The sequence below is a fragment of the Oreochromis aureus genome, linkage group 6, assembly GCF_013358895.1.
Source record: "Oreochromis aureus strain Israel breed Guangdong linkage group 6, ZZ_aureus, whole genome shotgun sequence".
In the NCBI taxonomy this organism is placed as follows: Eukaryota; Metazoa; Chordata; class Actinopteri; order Cichliformes; family Cichlidae; genus Oreochromis; species Oreochromis aureus.
In genome coordinates this window covers 17009550-17029451 of record NC_052947.1, presented here as the reverse complement: position 1 = coordinate 17029451, position 19902 = coordinate 17009550, and the positions used below count along the sequence as shown (strand labels likewise).

At 39.9% G+C, this 19902-nt stretch overlaps 1 protein-coding gene across 2 annotated transcripts; it reads left to right on the top strand.

The window, feature by feature from the left end:
• Positions 1-14977: 14977 nt before the first annotated feature.
• On the top strand, positions 14978-19289 carry lsm6 (LSM6 homolog, U6 small nuclear RNA and mRNA degradation associated). Of its 2 annotated transcripts, none has more exons than XM_031752222.2 (4): positions 14978-15072; positions 15394-15499; positions 15592-15705; positions 19109-19289. In XM_031752222.2, exons 2-4 carry the CDS (start codon positions 15406-15408, stop codon positions 19141-19143), a joined length of 243 nt encoding a protein of 80 aa, XP_031608082.1. In that variant the 5' UTR covers positions 14978-15072; positions 15394-15405; the 3' UTR covers positions 19144-19289. The 2 variants fall into 2 exon arrangements, with proteins under 2 accessions (XP_031608082.1, XP_031608083.1); XM_031752223.2 differs by lacking the exon at positions 14978-15072 and adding an exon at positions 15099-15153.
• The last annotated feature ends 613 nt before the right edge of the window (positions 19290-19902 follow it).

Here is a 19902-nt window from a genome sequence, read left to right as displayed (position 1 = left end):
ACACGCGCGCGCTCTCTCTCTCGCTCACACAGGCGCTCACACGCGCTCTCTCTCTCTCTCACATACACACTCACTCACTCACTCAAACGCACACTTGCGCGCACGTACACATTGGAGGAGCTCGCCCCCGAGAGCAGCGTACGGACAAGGTGCCCCCAAGCTTTCAGAGTGTATTACTGAACAGAAAATATATTTGAGAAAGCAGGGACATAATTCGGCGGAGAGAGCATATTGATGGAGTCGGGTTGCATTAAAGGGAGTCAGAGCAATTTCCTTCCCACAAAAACAAAACAAACAAACAAAAAAACATTATAAATAAATAAATATATTTATATATGTATAGAAATAAAAAACAGCGTGACGATAATTTATGCGGTGCATGCAAACATGAATGCACATCTTAGCTCTGACCTGCTGGTGGAACTCGCTAAATCCGGGGCGATATTTAACATTAAATTCAGCGCTCCGTGGATAAATTTTCACTAAAACCCTAATCCAAAATATATATATATATATATATATATATATATATATATATATATATATATATATATAATAAAATAAAAATAATCCTTATCACGATTAATATTAGCTCTCAATTTGCGTCACGGTAAAAGTTAAACACTGGAAATAAATAATAGGGGGCTCGTGGTGAGTACGACTAGATGCAATGCAATCTTTTTTTTTCTTTTTTTTAATTTAATTTCAACATAATTTGCAATGTGTATGAAAAGTGCATAAAGAAGAATACAGTGAGGTTTCACACATGTCAAACTTCATGTAAAAAAACGGCCTGCAGAGTTATTCCTGGAGTTTGTCTATAATAAGAACAGTTTTTAAAAAGAGTACATTTGTGTGGAAACCTGTATTAAATCAGGTGGGGGGAAAAAACAAGTGTCGGTGTCAGAAAAATGTCCAACAGTTATCCAACCCAATGTAGTCATCTCCCCATCAAAGTTGAGAGAGAGCAAAACTGGCCAGAGCTGAATTCTCCTCCCTCTCAGCTGGGTGTTGGGGCTTTTTCACAGCGCAGGCTGTCCCCCACTCCCTGCTGTTGGACTCCTCCAGGCTGTGTTCTGTTGGCCTGCCGCGTTCTTTCACACCTCGGCCGTGTGTGAGCAGAGCTGTGTCTTCATCCCTCCATCCTTCCATTCTCCAGTCCTCCTCCTGCCATGCCTTCCACCCACCCCCAGCGGAGGCGCAGGAGGCTCGTTACCGTGGCAATTAGTGAAAAGCCCAAATTAGCCCTCTTGGCTGTCCACAGGTGACAAAGACACTTTGCATTTCTGCTAATTAGGAAACAGAACAACATGATTAAATGGGGCCTATCAGGAGGAGAGTGGACAAACATGTTCCACAAATAGCAAAAGAGCGATTTTATATTGCATCTCCTGCATGAAATGATTAAGACACTCCATTAGGTTTTTTTTTTTTCATTTGTGGAGAGGATAATGTTGGGTTGTGATGCTGAATATTACAATGATTTATATTAAAATTTTAATAGAGTCGTCCCAGTGTGTTTGTGCGTGTGTAAACAGCTGTTTCTCACGTGCACATGCAGATGGACAAAGGTTCTCCAGGCAGAAAGCACGTGAGCTGGGAAACAAAAGAGGTTCAAATCGTTTAGGTTTCTTTCTGCTTGCAGCTTGTTTTTTTTCTCTACAGCATAAAATATGCAAAAGACAAGACCTCTAGATGGTTTCTTGCACTACATCAGAAAGAAACTCTTAGTTTAAGCACTAAAAGATAAACGTGTAGAGCGTTCACTGTGGACAGAGTCATCGAGCTAACAGGCCTTATCACAGATGACTTTACTGTATTTACTTTCCGATCAGCTTCCATGCATATACTCCTGCAGAGCGAGCTACTTTTGATCACACCATCAGTGATGTGGTTTGCAGTTTTTCGATGAAATCTCAGATAAATGTGCGTTTCTTCTTGCTGGAGACAGTTTTCTTGTTTGCACATTTGCGGACTAACAGCGGCACTGCAGTTCTCTCCTTTAAGCCGTCGCGTGTCTTGCTCCTGTGCAAAATCTTGATCTGCTTGTCCACCCTTAGCTTATTACACCACATTAGTGATCCTTAATGATAGCAAACTGTATGTTATATCACACTCACTTTACAAGGCTGACTTCTTCAAGGCACAAAGAATATCTTTTGCATTAGCTGCCATCATTTCCACTAAGCATTTACATAAACAGCAGACCAGTCAAATAGGATACTAGTGTTTGTCTTAGTGGAGCTTTTTTTTGTTCCCCATTGAGTTTGGTCACCATGGGGAGGTCACAGCCTGTTCTCTGACCCTGACAATGCCAGGCAGCTGAGGTAATGTGAGCAACAGGGCAGCCTGCTGATAGTAGCCATGGCAACAATGACATGACCTCACTCACGGTTGAACCTAAAGGTCGTTCCTCATTGCTCAAGGGAGGAATGCTCCAACTATTTTGCTGGTGACAGCCTCTGAAAACTTCTCACATGACCCTGGTGGAACACATGTGCAGCGCGTGTGTATTCGTGCATGCACTAATTACATCATAAGGGCCGTGTGTTTGTGTCTGCTTTGTTAACTAATGCGCAGTACATCCGAGGTCAATTACAATTTCTTTGTTTCACTTCCCAGTAGCTGGTTTAGGTTTCAGGCCTCTGATGAAAGCTCGTATTGTCATGTGGCATTATTACTACTTATTAAAATGCTTCCCTATAGTGGCACAACAGTTAGTGGGGGCTAAATGAGTTTCAGGTGCTTCAGTGGAGCATGGAGCAGATTGGAAAGAAATGAGCTCGCTTGCTTGTGTACCTTGGGGGTAAACTGAGCATCCATCCACTTTCTTCTTCTCCTCCTCTGTCGCTTTCCCTCCCTCCCTCTCCTCAATCCTCTCAGGCCCCATCCTGCGCGGGCTGGGCTGGGCTGGTTGGGCCAACGCTAGGCTCAGCCAGTCAGATGTTGCCCTGGGGTAAACAGCAACATCTGTCCCCTGCCCAGCCATGACTGTCGCTGAGTGATAAATCCTTGGGTGGCTCGTGCCAGCGCTGTCCGGCGTGCCACCTGTCCCCCCTTCCTCCTACACAACATCCACAACCCAGCCCCTACAAACACATATACACACACACACTTCACCCTATTTACACTTATCCGCCTTCATCCTGACAGTGTGACAGAAGCAGGTGGTTCACTCCCTTTTTGCCCTCTGGCCTTCTATGCTCTCGTCCTCGGTTGGCACATTTATGCAGGGTGCGAGCAGGGTTGTCGCCTCTAGCAAATACCAATGGAGAACTCCCTACATCAGGTTTTTCAGCAGCGGGTCTCCTGGAGCCTATAGGACTTGCTTCTCTGAATCAAGAATAAAAGTGTGAGGATCAGATAAACAAACTTTTACAAAGGTCAATAAAATGTTCAGTGAAAAAAAGGGGAAGCATCACAAAGTGCTGGAAATTTAAGAGTATGTGACTCAAATGACAATAATTTCAACTTATTTAAGGATTTCCAAGCTCCAACCCAGCTGACCTTGCAAACTGAGCTGCCAGACAAAAGAATGCACACATACAACTTTTACTTATACTTTCTCTCTCTGTGTGTGCTCGTGTGTGTGTGTGCTTTTAAGTGTGTGTGTGTGTGTGGCACGTCTCCTGCTACTGCTTCCTCTCTCTTTCCCCTCAGCTACTGTTAGTGTGACAGAGGCAGGTGGCCAACTTCCTCCCCTTTGACCTTCAACAGTTTCCCCACAGTAAGGAGACAGTGCAAACACACGCATGCACACACATTTCCACAGACACACATATACAGAGGAGGAGCCTAGGTTGCCCTGGGTGAACTGGGGCAGAGGTCTTGCAAAAAGCCCTGGAGGGAAGCGAAAGGTCCTTTGACTCAGGGCCGAGAGTTATTTTAGCGCCAAACCTGACAGGGCTGAATGATCATCGCCACGGTGACAAAACCTCAGTGAATATGCACATCAGAGAAACGGAAAGATGCGAAAACTTATGGTTATGAAAAATGAAAAAATCATATACGAGCTTATTCATGACACACCCTTTGCAAACACTGGTCTACAAAAACTGTAGTGCTCTTTTTATCATTTCAAAGCTTTGCATACTGAATAACGGCACTTTTTAAAAAAAAGAGAAACTCACACAGCATTAGGACAGTAAAACTCTCTGCCACCTGCCTCTAAATCACTTTTACTCCTGAGGCTGGGTGAGCAAAAATAATTACAAAGAGTATTATGAACTGCTTTTCATTTGTCCACCTCTCTGCGCTTGGCTTGCCTGGCTATCTTTTTTTTGTTTTACAATATGTCTGGACTTATCTTGTAAAAAGCCAGTGTTATTTTAGTAATTATTTAAAAAATAATAATATCGAGTGATCATTTCAAGGCTCAAATATTTCCTTTGAGCTTTTACTTCGGGCTTGTGTGTGCACTATTTGCATGTTTGTTTTTTGCCTCCATGTATGTGTAAGAGGACCCCTGCTGATTAATGTCACTTCGCATTGTAATGGAGCGTGCTGAACATGTTCGGATATCTGTAATGCGTTACCAGTCTCAGCTTGATTTTATTGCCATGGTCTAATAGGATATTGCCACTATCACAATTTGGATTAACTTCCATATCACTGCTGTTAAACCAAGTGAGGTTTCCGTGTGTGCATACACACAAATAATAGAGAAGGGGTGGTGGGAGGGGTGTCTGTCAGGGTGGGCTTCTGTGGTCGATTAGTTTCGCATTCAGCACCTCCTTCATAATGTATCTATCTGGTCTTGTCACCACAATACTTCTCATTTGCTGTCAGTGATTCTGGGAGAAATGGGGAGATATTTTTCACCCTTTACCAAAAATAATGCACTGTCTAAATTAGCTATGAGGGGTTGCTGGACCAGCAGTTGGGCTTTTTTTGTTGTTGCCAGTTTTATGTGACTGCCTTGCCTCTGATACACAATCATAAATACGCAGACACAAGCAGGTATAATGCAAGCCAGTAAGGAGGTCTGGCATGCTTTTGTACAAGCAGGGAGCTATATGCAGAGGAGGCTGCCCTTGCTCTGTGAGTCCTTTGTCTTCCTGCATCCCCAGGCTCCACCTCTCTCTCAGCCAGCCCTCCAATGGGAGAGCCTTCAGGTGTTGACCTTATCGGGTGCAGGTCAAAGCCAGGTCAGGGATCTGTTGCTAGGCTACCATCAGATAAGTGGCTAGGGTAGGCAACAGTGGGCAGCGCTGTCATTCAGGGCTTGTCATGTAATCTTGTTCATTTGCAGACAATTGTCTGGACGTCAGAAAGGCTATCTGGCCCATAATGTTGTAATGAAACACATTAAAATATTAAAACCAGCCATGCTGAGCATTGGCAGCTCCACTTGGCACATGGCTTTTTTTTACAGTCATGCCAACTGTCATGCAGTAACATGAACCCCCGAAATACGCTTGTGTGGTGGGCTGTGTTGAAATGTTAGAGATGTAGAGGATCGAGTGGTATTTACTTGGTTTTTGATTTGAAAGTATCTGCTCTACAGACTTTTACCCAACTTAATTTAACAAATAAACACATCCATTATGCAGACATACTGCTATGTATCTAGGGGATAATCTATTTTAAATTAGGTCTAAATAATGCATAAAAATGATAGCACTTTTTAATTTATGAACTTCATAAAATAAAACTTTCTCTTGGTTAATAATAAACTTTATATTCCCACCAATGTGTGTACATACGTGTGCATTTTCCTCCAAATATTGTACATATAAATGGATTATGACTGGATCATGACTCATGGCTCATATAGGGGTACAGGTGGGAAGGCATCTTCCTGTTTGCTAACCTACAACCTTTAAATAGTGTCCATAGAGAGATACACAGTGCTCTGTCTGAACGACGAATGCGAGAGCAGAAAGGGGGAGGCAAATGAGAGAAAGAAAGAGAGAAAGAGAGGGAGAGAGAGATAGTTGTTGCATCTTCACACAAACATGGTCTGTTCTCCCACTCTGCCATTCTGCCACCTGGACCGAGCTATGTGGGAGACTGCGCCACACAGTGATGAACGACACCAAACAGAACAATTTCTGTTCACACTGCGGGTCATATGGCGTAAGACGGGTTGACACAGCGTCTGTGTCACATAACAGGTTCCTCTTTGGCGACACCTGCATTTTGTCAATGTCAGCCACCCGGCCGTTCAGGTTAACTGTCGAGTCTAAGAGGAAGTGGCCTTCCAGAGGCCGAGTGAGGACCTCAGACAGTTACACATAAAGACACATAGATAAGGCACGTGGCAATTTATCCATGCCAGTCCTCGTACTGTAGCTCCAACATGGGATCTCGTCTGTTAGATTGGCGCATTGTGAAAAGAGGTTCTCAGTGTCTGGGCGCTTGCCAGCTGACATTCCACGAAGACAAATTGAGAGAGAGGCTCCGGCAGATTTATCGGGCCATTGGCTCGCCTCAGGAATTCTCTTGTAACATGGCACTCCTGTGAAAGGGATAAAGAAATTAGTGTAAAACAGCCCCCCACCACCCTACCCCCGCCCCTACCCTCTCCAACAGCACCCGTTTAGATATCCAGTGCTAGCTTGTAAACCTCTAACACACACACACAGACACACATAGACACACACACACACACACACACACACACACACACACACACACACACACACACACACACACACACACACACACCATTCCTTTTTTTATATATAAAAGTGGATGGATGCAAGATGGATGGGTCCTCTTATTTCTATGAATATTCAAGAGGGTGGGCAAAAGAACACTGCTGTATTCTGGCTGTTGAGTCACAGGTCCTCAGTGGCAGGAAGCACTGCTGGTCAAATGACAGAGAGAGGGAGAGACAGAGTCAGGGAGAGAGGGATGGAGGAGAGATAGAGATATGCGTGTGTGTGGGATTTGAAAGGAACTGCTTCTGGCTGTCTTGGATATTTATTCCTTTCTAACGCAATGGGGTGTTTGGAGATCCAGGCCAGCTATGTTCTTAATGCTACAGCGAGGACTGGGAGCATTCTCCTGCACTTGCCTGAGTCTGGTGTGTGGATGCGAGAACACATCCTCAGACCAAACCTTTTGTTGATAGAGGGAAATCTGTTTTGGGACCTGATTTATAATACGATCGTTAATAAACTGCAAGTTAATAGGTAATCCTTGCACTTCATCAGCAATGCGCAGGGTTGCGAGCAGGTGCAGTTTATCCCACACTAGGATCTTATCCTAAACCCAATCAATTAGCTTTGAATTCAGTTCAGTTTCATTTATATCAAACCACATCACAACAACAGTTGTCTTAAGGTGCTTTATATTGTGAGGTATGGACCCTATAATAATACAGAGAAGACAGAGAAAAATCCCAACGGTCAGATGACCTCTTATGAGCAAGCACTTTAGCGATGGTGGGAAGGAAAAACTCCATTTTAACAGGAAGAAACCTCAGACAAAACCAGGCTCATGGAGGGTTAGGTGGTTAGACTTGTTAGGTGTGAGGGGAGGAAGACAGGATAAAAACACGCTGTGGAAGAGAGCCACACGAATCCTTTAAATATCATAAATATCAGCTTTCAGCTTTGATGCCTATTACAAAGATGCACTACACACTATTCATTAACCATCTGCCAGATTTTACAAGAAAAAAATGTACAATAAGCAGTTATTGCCTATAGATGATTTAGAACCAGCTATTAACGAATCAGTAAATATTATTAATTATCTTTCATTTTCTGCTAACTTAAAATAACAGCAACTACATTTAATTAACTATCTACGTGATGCTGACTATTTGCAAACTGGGAAAAATGAACATAGAAAGTGTGGCCTTATTTTTTTTTTTAATATTCATGCAACCCTGCACCATATTCATCATCAAATAACAAGGATTAATCATTAATTACTTGCACCAAGCATCACTGTTGGAAAACTGCTTCCCGCTTTTGCATACAATAGAGCTCTAATGCCATCGCCCATATCATTTGTCAGCATCTAGAGGTTATCTGCCAAGTTGATGAACAGAGAGATTGGCTATGAAACACAAGGTGTGACAGTATGGCAATATGTTATAGTATGCAGGCAGGGCTCATCAGGAAAGAGAGGACGAGCGGCTTTGTTCCAAATGTCACAATGCATATTTATGGGTGCACTGGAGTGGCTCCTTGTATAAGCACCATTCACCATCTATCAAGCAAAACCACTACAGTGTCCCTTTGGCAACTTGGTAGCATAGCGCTGCGTGCTAAGTGATCAAACTGGCCAATCTTGCTGTGAAAATGGTCATTCGGGGAAATGAAGTACACTGAGCTTAACAAAGTGCAATTATTGGCCAGTTCAGACAATTATTTTCATGACAGGGTGCTTTTTGGCAAACTTATCCAACTTGCTATACTGTGAAAAATAAAATATATATATTTTTTCCATCCCTGATGTGGAACAGCTTTGAAATGCATTCCCTCCTTTCCCCAGATTGAGATATAAAAGGGAAACGGCAACATGGGAGAATGTCAGACAGAATGACAGACAGACAGCCAGATACAAGCCCACAGCATAAGCTCCACTGAGCTCTCTTTCCACTAAGGAGGATCTCAGGAGAGTTGTGTGTTGGCTGGCTGCGCTCGGGCCATACAGCACAGGATGGGCAGTCTGACTGTCTGGCTACAGTGACACTCCTTGGGGAAAGAACATGGCTCCGGGGCTGTAGCTGATTTGAGATGGTCTCAGGACTAAACCCTGGGGGACATCAACCAGGCAGAATTGGTTCTCTGAAGCTCTCTTTTCAGATTTTTGCAAGCAGTGGAGCTCGGTGGCTGTGGAATGACGGGAACAAGAACAGGGCTTTCATCTTGACTGTGAGCAGCTCAGTGGGTTTCCTCCAAATTACAGGGAGTGATTACATCCCACCTAGCCTGCCTTGTGCCACCCCCTTCTCTAAGCATGGGGCCCCCAGGCCAGCCAACCTCTGTCAACTGTCAGCGCTCACAGCTGAGTCATTAAGTGGAAGTTGAGCGACGTGTCACGGGCAAGAAAATAATAAGGAGCAAAACTCAAAGCACAGGGACACTCCTATCGCTTCTGTGGGCAATTTACCGATGCATATAAATGTAAATTCTTCAGCACTTCCCTGCTACAGCGAAGGGATTCAGAGCTCTGTTTTGTGGATGTGCAGTAAATGTGACGATTTGATCAACTGTTTCGGTAAGCGGCCGCGCTGTTGTACAGTTAAAAGAACAGAGGGCAGGCAAGATGTTTAAGCAAGTCAACCATTTAAAGGAACCCTAGGTGCTACAAAAGTAATAGATACAAGCGTCAAGACATGCAACTGAGTTGTCCTGGTCGCCTTTTAAAGGAAGAAAAAGGTTTCCCATCACTTCCAGGCTATTACCTCCATACAGTTTGGGATTACAGAGAAGCTAGAGAAGGGATACTTGGTCTACCAATCTGTTTTTTTATTTGAAAAGTCCCCCAAGCTTTTCCATTATCTTCTCCATATCAAGCTTGACCTGAAGAGAAAACCTGGCTTCAGAAGGGTCAATGCAGTCTAGACTTTCTCCACATCCTGCACTGCCAACCCCCACCTCAACCCCCATCCTGCATATTGCTTTAGGATACAAGAGGGATGTGCCCCCTCCTCCTTATTCCCTCTCACCTCAAGCCCCTGCCTGCTTTGGTCCAGTCCCCCATTTCCCACCTACAATAGCATCTCCCGTCACCATAATCTTTCTATTTCACAAGCCCATCCCTCGGGGTTAAGAGGTCTGGAGATGGAGACGGGATTTGTCCGTCAATTGACAGCACTGCTGTTATGCTTTCTGGCTGACCAGGTTTACACTGCATGGTCAGAGAGTTTTTGAAGAAAAATGACTAGCTGTTTGTCCAAACATTAATATAAGCTGCCTTTTTTCCCCCAGTTATTATCATCATTATTGTTTAAATGTGGCCTTATTGAGCCTCTGTGTGGGCGTGAGGCTCCAAAAAACAGGTTGAAAATAACTACACGGTTGATGTTTCCTGCTTTTATATTGCTGCTACTACTGTGACTTAAATGTTTGCTATTTTGGGAAACATATACATATAAAATATATATAAACATAGTCTGCTAGAAAAATAAAATAAAATATGAATAAACAAGCATTAAAAATACATCACTTGCTTCTTTTGCCTGACAAAATTCACTTATTTACCTTAATTTGTTAGCAGAATAATGATGTGGTGATTGTGAAAATCTGTCAATACAGGCGTTAAAAATAACAATCTGGTCATTAGTCAGTGTTTATTTCAATACGTTTTTCACTTGATTTCAGCCTAAGCAAATTATTGTAACAGATAAATATCAGGCACTGACACAGGCAGGTGCCAAAGAGCAGGTATCCATTACTCTAAAATACAAAATTATATATATGTATAAAACACACACATATATAAGACACATGAAGTGCAAATGAATACAAAATTAGAATACAGTGAGGAAAAACAATCAAACATTTAAGACCACCTGAAGCAATTTGACACCAGAAAGGGAAATCTGCTACTTATCTGAGAACATGTGCTGATTAAAAGCAAAAACAATGAAATTAGAAACAAAAACAAAGCCTGTTGATGCTTTTGTATTTGCACGTGTTTATTTATTTATTATTTTTTGAATCTGCTGTTAGAGCATATGTAAAAAAAAAAAAGAAAGAAAAAAAAGACTTGGCATCTTAGACATACATTACACATGTAATGCATAGGCAGCAGAACAGTCTGGCGATCACTGACAGGTTAACCACAGATACAGCCCACAGTGTCAGTGTTTTAATTAAGCCCTATTTCAGCTGACTTATTAACCATCATTGGTGGATTTTGTGCTGGTTACAGGCCAGAAGCACTTTTCTCAGCCTGTGGATTATACCCGATTTGCCCGTGTAAGCTCACTTCAAACATTTTCTCATTATATTTCCACTAAGATCCAAATCAGCACGAGAAAACGTCTGCATTAAATGCCGGTCATGAGTATAAGTTTTGCTTTATCCACAAACTTCATGACTTGGACATTTTTTTTCTGTTTTTATTAGATCATTGGTTTTTATTGTACTACGAGATAAAACTCATGAGCATTTGCATTCAGTGCGTTCAAGAATGGAAGCGAATAATCAGCGTGCCGCGTTTCAAAAAGCAAAAAGCCACTCTTCGTTACAACTATAGGATAACAAAGGACAACTAAATGTTAGCACGCAGAGGTCATTTCTGAAGGCCATGGAGAAAAACTGTGGTTTTTTTCTTTCCAAAAATTTTCTACAAAGCAAGCAACGACAAAGGAAACAAGGGACAAGGGGGAAAAAAATCTTCATTGAATATTCATTAACCGGTGCCTAGGTGTATACATGGCTCTTAACCACTCTTGTTTATGACTTAAGGACTTGTAGTACTGACCTTAGTTTAACACAGCAGCAGATACCAAATTAACCTCTAGCCTCCACAGGGCTAGCCATGCCCTGCTAACAAGCAACCTGTCTAGACACACAAGAAGTACTTTATGATTCCACCTCTCACAATCCCCCTCTCTCTCTCCCTCTCTCTCTCTTTTTCTCTCAACCTCTCTGTCTCTGCTAACACGTACTGGCACATCCTCGTGCCCTCTATCCTCTTCTATCTTTCACCTCACCATTTCATCCCTATTTCCCCCCCTACACCATTTTTCATGTACCTCCCAAGCTGTGCAGTGTTTGGGTCACGCACCCCAACAACCAGAGTTTTTATCAGATGGTAGACTTTCTCTTATCCTTCACAGCACAGCTTACCAATAGCATAATAATAATAATAATGGTAATAATAAAAAAATAATAATACTATTACTGTTATTGCATTATACTTTTTTAAAGCTATAATGCACTTTATTTATTTCTATTTTAAAACAAGAGAAATTCCACAGTGATTTAAAAATGTGTAAACCCAAAGTGAGAAACACTCATAAACGTACTTTAACATATAAGTAAACTTCTGTAGCTTTTAAAGATTTCCACTGAAAATTTAGATTGAAATTTATTACATTAGGTTAAGCTTTTTGATTAAATTAAATGAAACTTTGTCCATATGATTAATGTAGAATTTTACATTTGTGCTATTTTGATATATATTTCATTCTGATAAATAATGAATAATTTATTTTAAAATGTTTGTAAAAACAGTCCGAAACTTCAAAATATTCACTTTCACTGTCATCAATCATTTTTTGTATTTATTTGTTTTTTATTATAAAGCTTGATTTGATATTAACATCCAGCGATGAATAAGTGGAAGGACCAATCAGGCCAATCTAATCAGCTCTCAAAGGAGATGGCAGTTATGTTTTCGACTGTACTCACACATCAGGTGTTTCCTTCCTTGTTAGCAGATCTGACTTCATCTCGGTGTGCATCTGGTCACCATTCAGCTGTCGAACAGCAACTATTTTGCAATAACAGAGACGGTGACTAGAATCTGTGAGGGTCTGTAGAAGTTTTACTGTTAAATTTACGCATAATGCAGTTAAATAGTATCAAAGTCAAACGTGTGAGATTCAGAGTAGTTTCATGGACATTTAGGGAGAAGCGTATTTACCACTGTGTTGCATCACCTGTACATTTTACAACACAACCTTAAATTCAATTGCAGTAATTTAGACCACAGAGTTCTTCCTTGCTCTTACTTGATATATAATTTCCGTTGTTTGTGTTATCTGGAATTGTTTTGGGGGTTTTTTTATTTTGTTTTTTGCAATGATCCATTTTTTTTTATTTTGTTTTTTAGTGTGTAACAAAAACAAACAGGAAGGACTGTTTAGCACTGAGACTCTTTTACTTTACTCTTTATGATGAATATGCAAAATATGTACAGACATCTTCTCACTGAAATAAGCAATGATTCTTCAGAGAAACACATCATTTGGACTGCATAGCATATGTTGCTTGAAAATGTGTATTTATCCCTGTGTGCCCTACAGATATGCAGGTTAAACATGCCACGTGTACTAATGCACATGACCATCACAGATCTCAGCTTTTGAACTATGTGCTGATAAAAATCTACTTTCTTTGCATGGTAGTGTTTTAACTTTCATTTGCTGAGGCAGTGAAAAATAACATCCATCCTTCCCTCCATCCATTTATCCAATTCAGGGTCGTAGAGGGGGTGAAGCCTATCTCAGCTACCACAGGGTGAGTGGCAGGGTACACTCTGGACAGGTCGGTAGCTTGTCACAGACAACCAGGCATGCAGTTAGTGGGGTTAGGTTAACTGGTGATTCAAAATTGCCCATACGTGTGAATATGAGCACGAATGGTTGACAAATAATATTTTACTGAAAATGGACCTTGAGCCCATGCAGTGATTTCTACTAAAGCATCATGTCCATTTTTAATGTAGTGTTAGCTGAGGGCCCATAGATCATGGCCTGTCAGCAAAAATTTTGGTGAAATCTTTATCGATTCTCTGATTGATTAATGGCTATTATGTACCACAAATGACCACAGATTTTTTGCAGACTCAACATTTCCAGTATGCTTATTTTTTTGCCCATGTACCTGATAGTCTTATAATATTTTCAGTTTAGACTCTGATATGTTGCCTTTGTATTTTTTCTTAATTACAGGCTTCAAATGATTTGCAAATTACTGCATTTTTTTCTTGTTTACATTTTACAGCATCCAAACTTTTGTGAAACCATAGGTTATAATATATATTGATGTCACCCATTAAGTTTAACTCAATTCTGCCTCAGGATCATATGCATTTTTAAAACAAGGCAAGCACCTAAATGATTTTTTTATATTTTAATTTAACAAGACAAAGAGGTATGAAGTACCAACATCATTATCTCTGTTGTTATTATTAATATTCATCCAGAAATTGCTCTGATTTCTTCTTATTTGGGTAGTGATTTTCTGTGCTTTAACCAGAATCCAGATTCAAATGTTTTGTTTTCATCATGCTCTTTCAGCCTATGATGGTAATTATGTGAAATGATATATAGAAAACGCACAGTTCCAAATTAATGACTAACAGGAGGAAAAGAAAGGTCCAAAAAGAAAGCTGACATAATATATATATATATATATATATATATATATATATATATATATATATATATATATATATATGTATATATATATTATTTTGCTGGACTAAAATTCATATTTCCTTTTTCTTCATAATCTTCTCTTTGCACATCAACTGTCATGGCTGGGAACATAAAAGTACAGGTGATGCTGAACACAAGGCTAAAGGTATCTAATCCCTTACAGATTCCTTTTTTTCCCTCTTTTTTTTTGCCACTTTGGCACACTTACATGTTTCAGATCAACAAAGAAATTGTAATTTTAGACAAAGGTAACCTGAGTAAATACGAAATGCGGTTTTTAAATGATGATTTGATTGATTAAGGGAAAAGACTATCGAAAGCTGGCCCTGCGTGAAAAAGTCATTTTCCCAAAACCTAATAACTGCCTGTGGCACCTTTGGCTGTCACTGTGGTTCGTTGGAGTCACAAAGCCTTAGAAATAGCTTTGTAACGTTTCTTATCAATTCTTGAGATTTTTTTTTTTTTTTTTTTTTTTTAGATTAAGGAATGAGGAATGGTGTGTTGCTTTTTGAAATCTTTCACCTTTTACACTTTGTCAGACAGCTTCTACTTAAGTGATTTCTTGATTCAGCAGGTCTGGCAGTAACCAGCCCTGGCTGTGACTAGGGAAAAGTTAGCAGTTAATTCATGACTTAACAAGGGGGGGATTATTTTTTTCACATAGGACCAGGTAGCTTTAGAAGCTTTTTTCCTATAACAAATGAAATCATAATTTAAAAACTGCATTTTGTATTTACTCAAGTTATCTTTGATGACCTGAAACATGTAAATGTGACAAATATGCAAAAAAAAGGGCAAAAAATAGAGAAGGCTCAGGCAAACATTTAATCACAAAACTATAGCTACTTTGTTGCCAGTTTGATACCTGATTATATGATTAGCGATCAATCAGTTAAGTTTTTTGTCCTCAGCCTCTTTCCGTACAGAACACGCTTGTGATTGGTCAATCTGACGTCCATGCTAAATACAATTGTCTGGAAAACCTCGGTCTGGTGAGTGAAATGCTAACAAACATATTGCTGCTGCAGATAAAATTAAAGGGTTTCTCCTTGTGTTGTTGGGTGCAATAAAATGTAAGCAGGATTTTCACAAAGACAGCGACTCTCGCTGCGCAAACAGATTCACGGGAAAATAGTCGGTTAGCAGGTTTGTTATACTCGTTAGCTAGCTAGCCGCTAACGATACTAGCCTGTTTGCGTTAGGAAATCGTTACTATTACAGACATGAACACGAGTTAGCTTTTGTCACGCTAATGTAGCTCCATGAAATAAATTGCTACTATAGTATCTAATGCTCATCTTTCATCCTTTCAGATCACAGTCAAAATGAGCCTGAGGAAGCAGACCCCGAGTGACTTTCTGAAGCAGATCATTGGCAGACCTGTTGTGGTCAAACTGAACTCTGGTGTCGATTATAGAGGTACGTAACAGCCTAGCCACTTGTTTCCCCCCCAATACTGATCGGTAAGTAATGACTTTAAAGGAAAACACGGTGTGTTTGTGTACCTGCAGGTGTTCTGGCCTGTTTAGACGGTTACATGAACATCGCCATAGAGCAGACAGAGGAGTATGTCAACGGGCAACTCAAGAACAAATATGGAGATGCCTTCCTAAGAGGAAACAATGGTAAGCTTCTCCCTTTTATGTAGACTTTGGTATTAAAATTTGAGGCAGTATAGGTCTTCTGTAAGAAGACTGAAGTGCATAATTAATATGATGATAAAATAGAGTAGAAAAATAAATGCAGGTTGTTTATGTTTCTGAGGCCATCAGTTTTTTCTCTTAATATCCGAAACTGCAACTCATTCATGACAGTTAAAAGGAGCAGAAAATATGACACAAACAGGTGAGGAGCGCAGGTTAAAGTGTGATCTAAAAAGGTTGATCAGCCAACTTACCCAGAAAAGTAACCTTCTCTGTAGGATGTTCCTCTCAAAACAGGAAGCTGTGGTCTGTCTGCTAATGACTCACATTCAGTGCTTGCTTATTAATTCCGTTTAAATGAGGGCATACATTATGAATGACACGACTCGGTTCAGTATGGTGCCATAACCTTTTAGCTATGTTCTGGTCTAACACAACTCCTTTTTTTCCCTCATAAAATAAATTTGTACAGCTCCAGTAAGCTCTGCGTAAAAGTCAGTCGTGAACAGTAACCAGAACCCTGAAACTGTAAAACTGAACTCAGAAATGTGTTTTACTATATTTTTTTAATTTTTTATTTGCACTAGTACTTTTTTTCTCTTTAAACTGTGGAAAGGTCTCTCGCCTTCTTGAAAGTATTGTGAGGGTTAGCCAAATGGTGATAATTAGTTAAAGATAAAAAAAAAAAAAAAAAAAAAAATCCCACTCAAATTAAATTGGTCTTCAAATTAAACTTTTGCCTGCATTGATTTTTCGAAGTACATCATTATATGATAATAATCAGTAGATATCCTGTTAATGACAGTAGCTGTTAGCTGATGCCCGAGCTGATTTATTAAGATATTTTTAACTCATTAATTATTGTTAAAACAACACATTGTTAACACAGCTCTTGGGAGCTGCCCTTTTTCACTCATTGCATTTTCTTGTGTCTTGCTATATTTTTATGAAACTTTGTATTAATATTCTCCATGTTGATCAGCATAGACAGACTGGAGCGAACTCAAACTGTGCAAAGACATTCAGATAAAGTGGTGTGAAAAAGTGTTTGCCTCTTTTTGATTTCCTATTTTTTTGTATGTTTGTCACACTTAAATGTTTCACATTAAACTAATTTAAATACTAGACAAAGATAACACAAGTAAACACAAAGTGCAGTTTCTAAATGAAGGTGTTTATTATTAAGAGAGAAAAAAATCCAAACCTACATGGTCCTGTGTGAAAAAGTGATTGCCCCCCTAAACCTGATGGGCCACCCTTAGCAGAAACAACTGCAATCAAGTGTTTGTGATAACAGGCAGTGAGTCTTTTCCAGCACTGTGGAGGAATTTTGGCCCACTCATCTTTGCAGAATTGTTTAAGTTCAGCCACCTTTGAGGGTTTTCAAGCATGAACCGCCTGTTTTAAGGTCATGCCACAGCATCTCAGTCGGATTCAGGTCAGGACTTTGACTAGGCCACTCCAGAGACTTCATTTTGTTTTTCTTAAGCCATTCAGAGGTGGACTTGCTGGTGTGTTTTGAATCATCTGCTTCAGCTTGAGGTCATGAACAGGTGGCTGGACGGCAGAATTCATGGTTCCATTTACTACAGCAAGCCTCCAGGTCCTGAGGTAGCCTCAGACCATCGCACACCTTTTCACTGTTGGTATATGACATTCCTTTTCTAAAATGCTGTGTTCACTTCATGCAAGATGTAATGGGACACACACCTTCCAAAAAGTTCAACTTTTGTCTTGTCAGTCCAGAGAGTATTATCCCTAAAGTTTTGGGGATCATCAAAATGTTTTCTGGCAAAACTGAGGCTGTTCCATGTTTTCGCCATTTGTGGATAATAGCTCTCATTGTAGTTCACTGGAGTCATACAGCTTAAGAAATGCCTTTAAACCCTTTTCAAGACCAAGAGGTTGCAATTACTTTGTTCCTCATGTGTTCCTGAATTTCTTTGGATTCTGGCATGTGCCTGGCTTTTGAGGATATTTTGGTCTACTCCACTTTACATGATTTCTTGATTGAGAACAGGCGCAATACTAGTCAGGCCTGAGTGTGGCTAGAGAAATTCAACTCGACTCAAACTTTGCAACGATGTGATACACCACAGTTAATTTATGTTATAACAGGGTGGGGCAATCACTTTTTCACAAAGGGCCATGTAGGTTTGGATTGGTTTCCCCTTAATACTAAACACCTTCATTTGGAAACTTGTGTTTACTTGTTATCTTTGCCTAATATTTACATTTGTTTGATGATCTAAAACAGACAAACATTTAAAAAAAAAAAAGGAAATCAAGAAGGGGACAAACACTTTTTCACATCACTGAAACTGTCCTGAAACAGAGATTTCATGTTTAATCACTGGTATGCCCTTTTTTCAGGATGCATTAGAATCAGCTCAGTGTAAGGCTCTTGTTTGCAGAGATAGTGTAATACATTCTGTATTTACCACAGTAGTCAGAACATTTTTTTAACTGTATTGTTTACATCTACATCTCTCTGTCTGCATTTTCCAGACACCAGGCATGCACTGTATCCAGTGTGTGATTTGATCTTGAATGTGAGTCATGCAGGCCGGTGTTTCAGGCTGCAGATAGTGCTATTTTAGTCAAAATAACCAGTACAACAAACTATACAGATTATCTTTGAGGTGAAAAATGTGGAACGTGGATGCTGCAGGGGGTCAAGGTTTAACATAGAATTTACTAAATCATCATCAGCAGCAGCACATTTTCTTGTTGCTGGAATTATTGGTTTTTCTTTGGGATTTGTTTCTGTGGAATAACTTCTGTGTTTGGGGCTACACATTAGGACTGTTGTGAGGTGCAGTAGCTATTCACAGTAAAAATGAAAAACAAAACACAATGACTCCTCTGTTAAAGACATTTAAGAAAAAAAATTTTTTTGCAGTAGAGCCAGACTATAATTTATAACGGCTCATAAATAAAACAAGTTAAAGATGGGAGAAACACCCTTCAACAGTGTTGTGAGCATTGATGTTACATAATTTAACCAGCAGAGGGTGCTCTTCAGCATATCTCCTGGCAGTACAGGGTGTTTCCAACTATAACAACCAGATGATTCGAGCAGAGTCGGGTGGAGTGTAAATGAATAAATACACATAACAAATGTTAGTGGAATATCTTTACTTTTGTGTTTCTGAAAGGAAATAAAAATATAATCCGACGTACCGGAATATAGGATTTTTAAGTCACCAGATGTCAGTGTTGATCTTACAAATCCTACGTCAGCCCGCCTCTGTTTTGCTTTAACCCGCCTCATTGAGTATATTATCTGTCAAATGAGAATTTCTGAATTTTGATTTATTTTTATGGATCATCGTGTATGAATAAAATCTTTTTTTTTCCCTTTTCTCCCTTCTTCTACTTACAGTTCTGTACATCAGCACCCAGAAGAGGAAAGTCTAGTGAAGACCAATTTGTGTTCAGTTTATCTTTTCAGTTTTTAGTAATGTTTCAGAAGACGACTGTCATACGTTTTTGGTTTTGTAAAGCCTGAGAAGCGTTTGTTTTGTAAAAGTGGAATATATGAATAAATTCTGAGTTCCGATTTATGTCTGACTCGTTGAACGTCATTTACACATTTTGGTGTTATTATCACAAGGAAAACAACTACAGCTTCGCACGTTTACCGGATATGGTCCAATCTAACTTTTTCCTACCAGGAAAAGTAAGAATTTAACACAAACCTGCATTTTCCTCACTCAGATTGGACCACTTTGATAAACAAGAAGGGCTTTAATGTTTAAGTAAATAAAAGGTGGTTAAGAAAGCTGGTGAATTTCTTTTGGCTCTGTCCAAACCTGCAAATAACATAATTTTAAACTATTTGTAGAGATGCATCATCTGGTGTGGTTTTTATTTCCCATTTGGTGCCATGGAAACAAAGAAATGTTCAATGTAAAAATGAACTGAACTGTCTTTGAACACTTAGCCAGCACAAAATTGATGTGACTCAACAGATGAACATAGCTCGCTGCTATACTAGCAAATGTCTTCTATTTACCAGTAGCAGTCAACAATGATGAAAGTGCTTTCTGGCTGATATATCCATACATGCTTAATGATTTTAATAATTGTCATTTAAATCTTAAATGGCGTCTCTTAGACTTCCCCCTTGCTCGTGGGGAAGTCTGACTGTGGAAGACGAATGATCTATTTTTTTTT